This window comes from Monodelphis domestica, chromosome 4 (genome assembly GCF_027887165.1).
Source record: "Monodelphis domestica isolate mMonDom1 chromosome 4, mMonDom1.pri, whole genome shotgun sequence".
In the NCBI taxonomy this organism is placed as follows: Eukaryota; Metazoa; Chordata; class Mammalia; order Didelphimorphia; family Didelphidae; genus Monodelphis; species Monodelphis domestica.
The window spans coordinates 437,637,168-437,648,225 of record NC_077230.1 but is presented as its reverse complement, the minus strand read 5'-3'; the positions used below and the strand labels follow the sequence as shown (position 1 = coordinate 437,648,225).

Genomic DNA, 11,058 nt, shown 5'->3' with positions numbered 1-11,058 from the left:
AGGGCACCTCCAGCTCTTCCTCAGAGGGCATTTCCAGCTCTTCCTCAGAAAGCATCTCCCGTTTTTTCCTAGGGAGCACCTCCCGCTTTTTCCGAGGGAGCACCCTTGGCTCTTCCTCAGAGGGCACCTCCAGCTCTTCCTCAGAGGGCATTTCCAGCTCTTCCTCAGAAAGCACCTCCCGTTTTTTCCGAGGGAGCACCTCCCGTTTTTTCCTAGGGAGCACCTCCCGCTTTTTCCTAGGGAGCACCCTTGGCTCTTCCTCAGAGGGCATTTCCAGCTCTTCTTCAGAAAGCACCTCCCGTTTTTTCTGAGGGAACACCTCCCGCTTTTTCCTAGGGAGCATCCTTGGCTCTTCCTCAGAGGGCATTTCCAGCTCTTCCTCAGAAAGCACCTCTCGTTTTTTCCTAGGGAGCACCTCCCGCTTTTTCCTAGGGAGCACCCTTGGCTCTTCCTCAGAGGGCATTTCCAGCTCTTCTTCAGAAAACACCTCTCGTTTTTTCCGAGGGAGCACCTCCAGCTTTTTCCTAGGGAGCACCCTTGGCTCTTCCTCAGAGGGCATTTCCAGCTCTTCCTCAGAAAGCACCTCCCGTTTTTTCCGAGGGAGCACCTCCCGTTTTTTCCGAGAGAGCACCTCCCGCTTTTTCCTAGGGAGCACCCTTAGCTCTTCCTCAGAGGGCATTTCCAGCTCTTCCTCAGAGGGCATTTCCAGCTCTTCCTCAGAAAGCACCTCCCGTTTTTTCCGAGGGAGCACCTCCCGTTTTTTCCGAGAGAGCACCTCCCGCTTTTTCCTAGGGAGCACCCTTAGCTCTTCCTCAGAGGGCATTTCCAGCTCTTCCTCAGAGGGCATTTCCAGCTCTTCCTCAGAAAGCACCTCCCGTTTTTTCCGAGGGAGCACCTCCCGTTTTTTCCGAGAGAGCACCTCCCGCTTTTTCCTAGGGAGCACCCTTAGCTCTTCCTCAGAGGGCATTTCCAGCTCTTCCTCAGAGGGCATTTCCAGCTCTTCCTCAGAAAGCACCTCCCGTTTTTTCCGAGGGAGCACCTCTCGTTTTTTCCGAGGGAGCACCTCCAGCTTTTTCCTAGGGAGCACCCTTGGCTCTTCCTCAGAGGGCATTTCCAGCTCTTCCTCAGAAAGCACCTCCCGTTTTTTCCGAGGGAGCACCTCTCGTTTTTTCCGAGGGAGCATCTCCAGCTTTTTCCTAGGGAGCACCCTTGGCTCTTCCTCAGAGGGCATTTCCAGCTCTTCCTCAGAAAGCACCTCCCGTTTTTTCCGAGGCAGCACCCTTGGCTCTTCCTCAGAGGGCATTTCCAGCTCTTCCTCAGAAATCTCTTCTGACTCTTTCCCTGGAAGCACCTCCCGTTTTTTCCGAGGGAGCACCTCCCGCTTTTTCCTAGGGAGCACCCTTGGCTCTTCCTCAGAGGGCATTTCCAGCTCTTCCTCAGAAAGTACCTCCAGCTCTTCCCCAGGGAGCACCTCTCGCTTTTTCCGAGGGAGCACCTCCCGCTTTTTCCCAGGGAACATCTCTCGCTTTTTCCCAGGGAGCACCTCAAGCTCTTCCTCAGAGGGTACCTCCAGCTCTTCCTCAGAAAGCACCTCCGGCTCTTCCCTAGGGAGCACCTCCCATTTTTTCCGAGGGAGCACCTTCCGTTTTTTCCCAGAGGGCACCTCCCGTTTTTTCCGAGGGAGCAACCCTCGCTTTTTCCCAGGAATCACCTCCCTTTTTTTCTCAGGGAGCACCTCTGGTTCTTCCCCAGAGGGTACTTCCAGCTCTTCCTCAGAGGGTACTTCCAACTCTTCCCCAGAGAGCACCTCTGGCTCTTCCCCAGGAAGCACCTCCCGTTTTTTCCGAGGTTTTTTCCCAGGGAGCACCTCCCATTTTTTCCCAGAGGGCACCTCCAGCTCTTCCCTAGAGGGCACCCCCCGTTTTTTCCGAGGAAGCATCTCTCGCTTTTTCCCAGGGATCACCTCCCTTTTTTTCCCAGGGAACACCTCTGGTTCTTCCCCAGAGGGTACCTCCAGCTCTTCTTCAGAAAGAACCTCTGGCTCTTCCCCAGGAAGTACCTCCCCTTTTTTCCCAGGGACCACCTCCCGTTTTTTCCCAGGGACTACCTCCCGCTTTTTCCCAGAGGGCACCTCCCGTTTTTTCCCAGGGACCACCTCTCGCTTTTTCCCAGGAAGCACTTGCCTTTTTTTCTCAGGGAGCACCTCTGGCTCTTCCCCAGAGAGCATCTCGGTCTCTTCCCTAGGGAGCACCTCCCGCTTTTTCCTAGGGAGCACCTCCCGCTTTTTCCTAGGGAGCACCTCCCGCTTTTTCCTAGGGAGCACCTCCAGCTCTTCCCCAGAGGGCACCTCCAGCTTTTCCCTAGCAAGTACCTCCCTCTTTTTTCCAGGGAGCACCTCCCGTTTTTTCCTAGGGAGTACCCCTGGCTCTTCCTCAGAGGGCATCTCCAACTCTTCCTCAGAAATCCCCTTTGGCTCTTCCCCAGGAAGCACCTCCCGCTTTTTCCGAGGGAGCCCCTCCCGCTTTTTCCCAGGGAGCCCCTCCCGCTTTTTCCCAGGGAGCACCTCCAGCTCTTCTTCAGAGGGCATTTCCAGCTCTTCTTCAGAGGGAACCTCCAACTCTTCCTCAGAAGGCACCTCTGGCTCTTCCCCAGAGGGCACCTCCCGCTTTTTCCGAGGGAGCCCCTCCCACTTTTTCCGAGGGAGCCCCTCCCGCTTTTTCCCAGGGAGCCCCTCCCGCTTTTTCCCAGGGAGCACCTCCAGCTCTTCTTCAGAGGGAACCTCCAACTCTTCCTCAGAAGGCACCTCTGGCTCTTCCCCAGAGGGCCCCTCCCGCTTTTTCCCAGGGAGCCCCTCCCGCTTTTTCCCAGGGAGCCCCTCCCGCTTTTTCCCAGGGAGCACCTCCAGCTCTTCTTCAGAGGGAACCTCCAACTCTTCCTCAGAAGGCACCTCTGGCTCTTCCCCAGAGGGCCCCTCCCGCTTTTTCCGAGGGAGCCCCTCCCGCTTTTTCCCAGGGAGCCCCTCCCGCTTTTTCCCAGGGAGCCCCTCCCGCTTTTTCCCAGGGAGCACCTCCAGCTCTTCTTCAGAGGGAACCTCCAACTCTTCCCCAGAGGGCACTTCTGGCTCTTCTCCAGGGAGAACCTTCCACTTTTTCCTGGGGAGTACCTGTGGCTCTTTTGGAGGCAGCACTTCCTTTTTCCCAGGGAGTACCCCTGGCTCTTCCCCAGGGAGTACTTCCCGCCTTTTCCTAGGAAGAGCCTCCCTTTTTTTCTCAGGGAGCACCCCTGGCTCTTCCTTAGGGAACCCCTCCCACTTTTTCCTGGGGCGCACCTCTCGTATTTTCTCAGGAAGCACCAACTGCTTTTTCTCAGGGAGCTCCCCTGCCTCTTCCCCAGGAGGCACCTCTGGCTCTTCCTCGGAGGATACCTCCAGCTCTTCCTCAGAAAGCACCTCTGACTTTTCCCCAGGGAGCACTTGCCGCTTTTTTGTAGGACGCACTCGCTTTTTTGCAGGGTGCACCTCTCCCTCTTCCCCAGCGAGTACCTCCCCCTTTTCCCCTGGGAGCACCTCCAGCTCTTCCCCAGAGGGCACCTCCCACTCTTCCCCAGCAAGTACATCCGGCTTTTTCCTAGGGAGCAGCTCCCTCTTTTCCCTAGGGAGCATCTCCAGCTTTTTTCTAGGGAGCACCCCTGCCTCTTCCTGAGGGGGCACTTCCCGCTTTTCCCTAGGGAGCACCTCCCGTTTTTTCCCAGGGAGCACCTCCCGCTTTTTCCTAGGGAGCACCCTTGGCTCTTCCTCAGAGGGCATTTCCAGCTCTTCCCCAGATGGCACTTTCCACTCTTCCCCAGTGAGTATATCTCTCTTTTTCCTAGGGAGCACCTCTCTCTTTTTCCTAGGGAGCACCCTTGGCTCTTCCTCAGAGGGCATTTCCAGCTCTTCCCCAGATGGCACTTTCCACTCTTCCCCAGTAAGTATATCTCTCTTTTTCCTAGGGAGCACCTCTCGCTTTTTCCTAGGGAGTACCCCCAGCTCTTCCTTGGAGAGTACCTCTGGCTCTTCCCCAGGGATCACCTCTCGCAGTTTCCCAGAAGGCACCTCCCGCTTTTTCCTAGGGGGCACCTCCTCCTTTTTCCCAGGGGGCACCTCCCGCTTTTTCCTAGGGAGCACCCCTGGTTCTTCCCCAGGAAGCACCTCCAGCTCTTCCCCAGATGGCACTTCCCACTCTTCCCCAGTGAGTATCTCTCGCTTTTTCCTAGGGAGCACCTCTCGCTTTTTCCTAGGGAGTACCCCCAGCTCTTCCTTGGAGAGTACCTCTGGCTCTTCCCCAGGGATCACCTCTCGCAGTTTCCCAGAAGGTACCTCCCGCTTTTTCCTAGGGGGCACCTCCTCCTTTTTCCCAGGGGGCACCTCCCGCTTTTTCCTAGGGAGCACCCCTGGTTCTTCCCCAGGAAGCACCTCCAGCTCTTCCCCAGATGGCACTTCCCACTCTTCCCCAGTGAGTATCTCTCGCTTTTTCCTAGGGAGCACCTCTCGCTTTTTCCTAGGGAGTACCCCCAGCTCTTCCTCGGAGAGTACCTCTGGCTCTTCCCCAGGGATCACCTCTCGCAGTTTCCCAGAAGGCACCTCCCGCTTTTTCCTAGGGGGCACCTCCTCCTTTTTCCCAGGGGGCACCTCCCGCTTTTTCCTAGGGAGCACCCCTGGTTCTTCCCCAGGAAGCACCTCCAGCTCTTCCCCAGATGGCACTTCCCACTCTTCCCCAGTGAGTATCTCTCGCTTTTTCCTAGGGAGCACCTCTCTCTTTTTCCTAGGGAGTACCCCCAGCTCTTCCTCGGAGAGTACCTCTGGCTCTTCCCCAGGGATCACCTCTCGCAGTTTCCCAGAAGGCACCTCCCGCTTTTTCCTAGGGGGCACCTCCTCCTTTTTCCCAGGGGGCACCTCCCGCTTTTTCCTAGGGAGCACCCCTGGTTCTTCCCCAGGGAGCACCTCCAGCTCTTCCCCAGATGGCACTTCCCACTCTTCCCCAGTGAGTATCTCTCGCTTTTTCCTAGGGAGCACCTCTCTCTTTTTCCTAGGGAGTACCCCCAGCTCTTCCTCGGAGAGTACCTCTGGCTCTTCCCCAGGGATCACCTCTCGCAGTTTCCCAGAAGGCACCTCCCGCTTTTTCCTAGGGGGCACCTCCTCCTTTTTCCCAGGGGGCACCTCCCGCTTTTTCCTAGGGAGCACCCCTGGTTCTTCCCCAGGGAGCACCTCCAGCTCTTCCCCAGATGGCACTTCCCACTCTTCCCCAGTGAGTATCTCTCGCTTTTTCCTAGGGAGCACCGCTCGCTTTTTCCTAGGGAGCACCTCTCGCTTTTTCCTGGGGAGCATCTCCAGCTCTTCCTCAGAGAGCTCCTCTGGCTCTTCCCCAGGGATCACCTCTGGCTGTTTCCCAGAAGGCACCTCCCGCTTTTTTGCAAAAGGCACCTCCCGTGCTTCCCCAGAGGGCACCTCTGACTCTTCCCCAGAGGGCACCTCCCTCTTTTTCCCAAGGGGCACCTCCCTCTTTTTCCCTAGGGGTACCTCCCTCTTTTTCTCAGGGGGCACCTCCCTCTTTTTCCCAGGGGGCACCTCCAGCTCTTCCCCTGAGGGTACCTCCCACTCTTCCTCTGAAGGCTCCTCCCACTCTTCCACCAAGGGCACTTTCCTCTTTTTTCCAGGGGGCACCTCCCTCTTTTTCCTAGGGGGCACCTCCTCCTTTTCCCCAGGGGGCACCTCCCTCTTTTTCCTAGTGGGCACCTCCCGCTCTTCCACTGAGGACACCTCCCACTCTTCCCCCGAGGGTACCTCCCGCTCTTTTCCAGTGGGCACCTCCCATTTTTTCTCAGAGGGCACCTCCCGCCTTTTCCTAGAGGGCACCTCCCGTTTTTTCCAAGAGATCACCTCCTGTTTTTTTCCAGGGATCACCCTCGGCTCTTCCTTAGAGAGTCTCTCCCTTTCCATCAGCTCCTCTCTTTCCTCCCCCCAGTCTTCTACAAGCTCCTCTCTTTCCTTCCTCTTCTTGGCTACTTTCACTGGCTGCATGAGCTCTGCTTCCACAGACTTTCTGCTTTCTTCCTCCCCCAGTTTTCTTTTCCTCCTGGGCAGCTTCTTCTCTTCCTCTTCTTCCTCCTCCTCTTCCTCTTCTTCCTCTTCCTCTTCCTCCTCTTCCTCTTCTAGTTCCACTTTTTGCCTCCTCTTCTCAATGGACAGCCTTTTTTCCACTTCCTCTATCTCCTCTGGCATCTCCATCTCCTCTAGCATCTCCATCTCCATCTGCGACTCCATTGCCTTCAGCTCACGTTTTCTCTTCAACAGACTTTTTTCCCATTGGGCCAGCTTATCCTCTTCCTCACCCTCTGTTGGTTCACCTTTCTTGAATATCTTCAGCATTGGGATCTTGGCTCCTGCCACTGCAATTGGTGTCTTTTCCATGGACACCTCCTCTTCTTCCTCTATGTGCTGCTTCCTTTTCTTGACACTTGGTTTCCTTTGTTTCTCTTGGCCTTCTTGAAAGGCCAGAAGCTGCTGCTCCCTGAGCAGCCTTGCCTCCAATTGGGGCAATTCTCTCTTCAGTTTGCTCAGTTCCATCTCCTTCTCCAGCAGTTTAATTTCTTTCTGAGTCAGCTTTATCTCCTTCTGAGTGTGACTTCTTTCATCCCGGACCAGTTCTAGCTCTGCTGAGGTCAGGCTTTTCTCTAGTTTCAAAATATCCTGGTTTTCAGGGGACAAAAAGTACTGCTCTGGGGCTTGCTCTGCCTTCATTTCTTCTGCCGCGGCATATTTTGCCAAAACAGACATTTCTCTTTCTTCTTGGGCTTGTATCCTCTCTTCTAGGGCCTGAATTCTGTCCTCCCGAGCTTTTTCCATTCTCTTCTTGGCACGTTCTCTCTTATCCTTGCTCAGTTTTCTCTCATCGGACAACTTCTTCTCCTGTTTCTTTCTTTTCGTGGGCACTTTGCTCTCTTCTTTGGCCTTCATTTCTTTCCTAGATAATTCAGCCTCCTCTTTTTCTGCCTTCCATTCTTTTTTGAGCAACTGAACATCTTCAAAGCTTGGGTGCTTTTGGGTCAGGAGTTTCTCTTCCATTTTCAGCACCATCTCTTCCTTGACCAACTTCATCTCCTCCAGAACCAGTTCCTCTTGTTCCTTGGACAGGATTTCCTGTTCTTTGGTCAGTTGTTCCTCCTTCTGCGCAAGCTTCTTCTCTTCTAAAGCCAGCTCATGATCCAGCTGGGCAAGTTTCCTCTCTTTCTTGGCCAGTCTCTTCTCTTGCTTGGCCAGTTTCATTTCTTGCTTTGTGAGATCTTGATTGTCAATGAAGAAGACTTTCTTCCTCCTGGATTTTTTGGGGTGTGGAAGTTCCTTTGCTTCCTCTGCTTCCTCTGCTTCCTCAGCTTCCTCAGCTGCTTCTCCTTCCTGAACCTCTCCTTCCATCTCTACACTTGCAACTTCAACTTTTTCCTTGCTTGGCTCCTTTAATATGGGGCAGATTTCCCTAAAGAGTTCCCAGCTGGGCTCCCGGTCAACCAGTACCTCCCGGGCCAAGGTCACCAGCTCCCTGCTCAAGTCTCTGGCTATGAGTTCCTGTGAGGTGGAAATACGCAGGGACATGAGTCGGCAAATGTCATCCCTCCAAGGAACCGGCTCCTGTTCAGGCTCCAGTGGCGTTGTGTCGGGGAGGGACACTTCTTCTATTTCCTCAAGGTCCTCCTCCTTCTTAGGCTCTGTTCTCTTTTTCTTGCCCCTTTTGCCTCTGGTTTTTCTCATTAACTTTAGGCTCACATCTGCAGGGGTCGGCAGGGCTTCTGGTTGAGAGGTTGGGGTTGTTGAGATGTATTCCTTACCTTGGTCAACCTCTTCTTCCCCGACAGCTCCAGGTTTCTGTGCCTCATCTTTTAATTTCTTGGCTTTCTCTTTTGGTTTCTTGGTTTCTTTTACTTTTTTGAGTTGTTTTGATCTTTTGCGTGCCTCTTTTGCTTTCTCAGCATCCTCTTTTGCTTTCTCAGCATCCTCTTTTTCTTTCTCAAGTTCTTCTTCTTCTTTTCTTTTTTCAGCTTCGTCTTCTGTTGCTTTCTCAAGTGCCTCGTCTCTTGATTTCCTAACTCTTGATTTTCTTCGAGTTTTGACTACAGGAGATAGTGGGAAATGGAGCATTAAAGGGAGAGCCCAAGTGTATAAGCCTGTAGCCCAAGGGGAATGGACCAGGTCAGGTAGATGCCATCTCTGGCCACATTGCCCCTTCCACACTGGATGGACCTGTAGAACACAGGCTGTCATAATAAAAAGACCAGTCCTGTAATTATTAACTCTTTCCTCCCTGAACTAGAATGAGTAACCTAGCCTTGAATCTCTGTCCAACAATAATTCTTCCCACCACCTCTCTCTACCCCTTGGAACACAGCACTTCATGGACACTAGAATCTACCCTTTCAAGTTTATTTTCCTTCTCCTCCCAGTTCATGTTCATCTTCTGTACCATTTAATCCTTGTCCTTATTAGGGATCATCTAGATGATGGGTTATATCAGCCTCTTTGGGGGTGGGAAACCTTCCAGAATGCAGACAACCAATCAGTGAGGTGGAAAGAAGTATCAGAGGAGCCCTGGTCTCTTACCATAGGCCAATGACGGTGAACCTTTTAGAGACAGTGCTATGCTGGCCACCCCTCCCCAGAGACCAAGTGCAATGTCCCTCCCCGCCTCCACATGCTGGGTATGCCCTGCCCCCCACCTTACCCCACACAAGGGAGGGAGGAAGCATTCCCATGGAGCTGCTGGAGGGAGGGACAGGTGAATTGAGGGATGTCTTCAGGGAATGTAGAGAGGGGAAAGGGAGTGGCTTGAGTGCTCTGCTCCCCTCTAGCTCTGCTACCTGTGAGCTGCCCACTTTCTCCCTCCCACCTCAATTGGGCAGAGGGGGAAGGATAGGGAAAATGTCCTCAGACAGGTGGAAAGGGGGAGGAGAGCAGCTCTGCCTGAGTCCCTCTGCCTTTCTCATAATGAACTCTGGGGGAATAGGGGTGGGGAGGAAGGGTGACTGAGTGCCCACTGAGAACTCTCTATGTGCCAGTCTTTGACACCCATGCCACAGGTTTGCTGTCACTGCCATGGTCCTTTTGTTGGCTTCCTTCTTAGCTCAGAGTCTGGGAGGAATTGGGGACTAGAGAAGCTTAGGCAGCATGCTTAATGGAAAATGCCCTAGTTTTTTGAGTCAGAGAACTGACTGGATTCAAATGGAAGCCATTATTGAATAAGTGCATGTCCTTAGGAGTATCATTCCTTTCTCTGGGTCTCATTTCCTCATCTGGACTATGTGGTTTCTAAGGGGCTTTTGAATGGTATCACTCCAAGAGAATATGATTCTCCAGTCCCTGGGTTTGAGGCATAGTGCCATCACCTGCCAGATGTGCAGCCTTGGGAACCCCTTCTGCCCTCTAACCAATAGTTTCCTTATTTCTCAATTAGGAGTGATGGCTCTTGTGTTACCTGGGTCTTCTGGGAGGAGCACTCTTAAGTCATAGCTCCCTAAAGTACTACATCAGAAGAAGCCACCCTCTTGGAATCAGCACATCCTCATTAGACCCTTCTGAGGTCGCCAAGTCAGCTCTTACCCTTTCCAGATCAAAAGGCTGGTGTTGGAAAGGATGCCAGTCCTTATTCCCACCACATATACAGATGTCTAAGTGGATCCAAACCGGAGGGGGCAGGAATGTTTGCTGGAACCTTCAGAGGGCACCTAGTATAACGTCTGCCTGACCAAGACCATCCCACCCCCCTTTTCTCAGATAAAAGATCATCCCACTTCTGTTCTGATCACCCAGTCTCATACTGCAGTTATCTCCAGCTTGATCTTCAGCTTCTGTTGGCACCTTCCACTCAGTGATGACCATTCTCACACACCTGGTCCCACCCTATACATCCCAGTGATTCTGAACCCCTAGAGATCACTGTCCAAATCCCCTTCTCCCATCCCCCAATGATTCCCCATGACCACCCCCTACCACCCCAAGTTCCAACCTAACTCCACTCAGCCCTTCCCCTGTGCCCTCTGTCCCATAGGCAACAACCTTCACTTCATCTTAAATCTATTCCATTCCCACTCTTTCCATTTCCTATGGACTGACACCTGGCCCCCTCCACCCCCCCCCCATGACACCTCTTTCCTGGACACTCTCTTCACTCCTGGCTGCCCCTTCATTCACCCTCCTTGGCTCACTAGCTCAGGTGGGGAAGCTGGAATCTTCCTTGCTCCGCAGTGAGACTTCCAAGTTCTTCCCGACTCCTCAATCATGAAGTCACCTCTTTCTTTGAGGTTTACGCTGTTCATATCTCCACCCAACCAAAATCCTGGTAGCTGCTGTCTAAAAACCCCCTCCGTCACTGCCCTTCTTTTTCCAATGAGTTTCGTCCCTGGCTCACAATATTTCTCTCTCCCCCAACATACATACTGACTCTCCCTCAAATACCCTAACCACTCAGTCCCTCGGTGTACACACATACACAGATGATTACACCCTGGACCTTGCCACCACCCACAAATAGAACACGTTCATCTTCAAGCTGGAAGGGTTCTTCAAGATCAGATCAAGCCCTCAGGAACTATAGGAATATCATGGTAAAACACTTTTTATACAAAATCAAGTTTAAAGAATTGAAAAAATAGAAATTATTTATGGGTGGGCCAAGCCAATATAATAAAAATACCAATTCTACCCAAACTCATCTACTTACTCAGTGCCATCCCAATGAATTGCCAAAAATTATCTTATTGTGCTAGAAAAAAATAAAACAGAAGTCACTTGGAAGAGCAAAAGATCAGGAACATCAAAGAAACTGATGGGGGAAAACAAGGGTAAAGGAAGGAGATCTAGCAGAACGAGACCTTAAACTGTACTATAAGTCAGTCGTTATGAAAACTAGCTGGTACTGGCTAAGAACCAGAAATGGTAGCTTGATGGAATAAAGTAGGGAAAGAATTCATGGTAGTAAATGGCGCTAGTAATCTTCTGCTTGATACATGCAAAGATCTAAGCTTTGGGGAAAA

General features: G+C 52.6%; 2 protein-coding genes across 5 annotated transcripts in view; one reads left to right on the top strand and one right to left on the bottom strand.

The window, feature by feature from the left end:
* Window positions 1–10,732, top strand: part of LOC130453987 (iron-regulated protein FrpA-like) — a 19,117-nt gene extending 8,385 nt beyond the window's left edge. For both annotated transcript variants that reach the window (XR_008911673.1, XM_056796526.1), the window contains one exon: window positions 9,480–10,732. The gene's annotated coding sequence lies outside the window, so the exon portion shown is untranslated. The remainder of the gene's footprint in view (window positions 1–9,479) is intronic.
* The window catches only part of WDR87 (WD repeat domain 87), a 66,836-nt gene that overhangs the window by 5,367 nt on the left and 50,411 nt on the right, over window positions 1–11,058 (bottom strand). For all 3 annotated transcript variants that reach the window (XM_056796524.1, XM_056796525.1, XM_056796523.1), the window contains one exon: window positions 1–8,142. This exon is cut by the window's left edge and continues 5,367 nt beyond it. In XM_056796524.1, coding sequence (XP_056652502.1) covers window positions 1–8,142 — 8,142 coding nt within the window. The remainder of the gene's footprint in view (window positions 8,143–11,058) is intronic.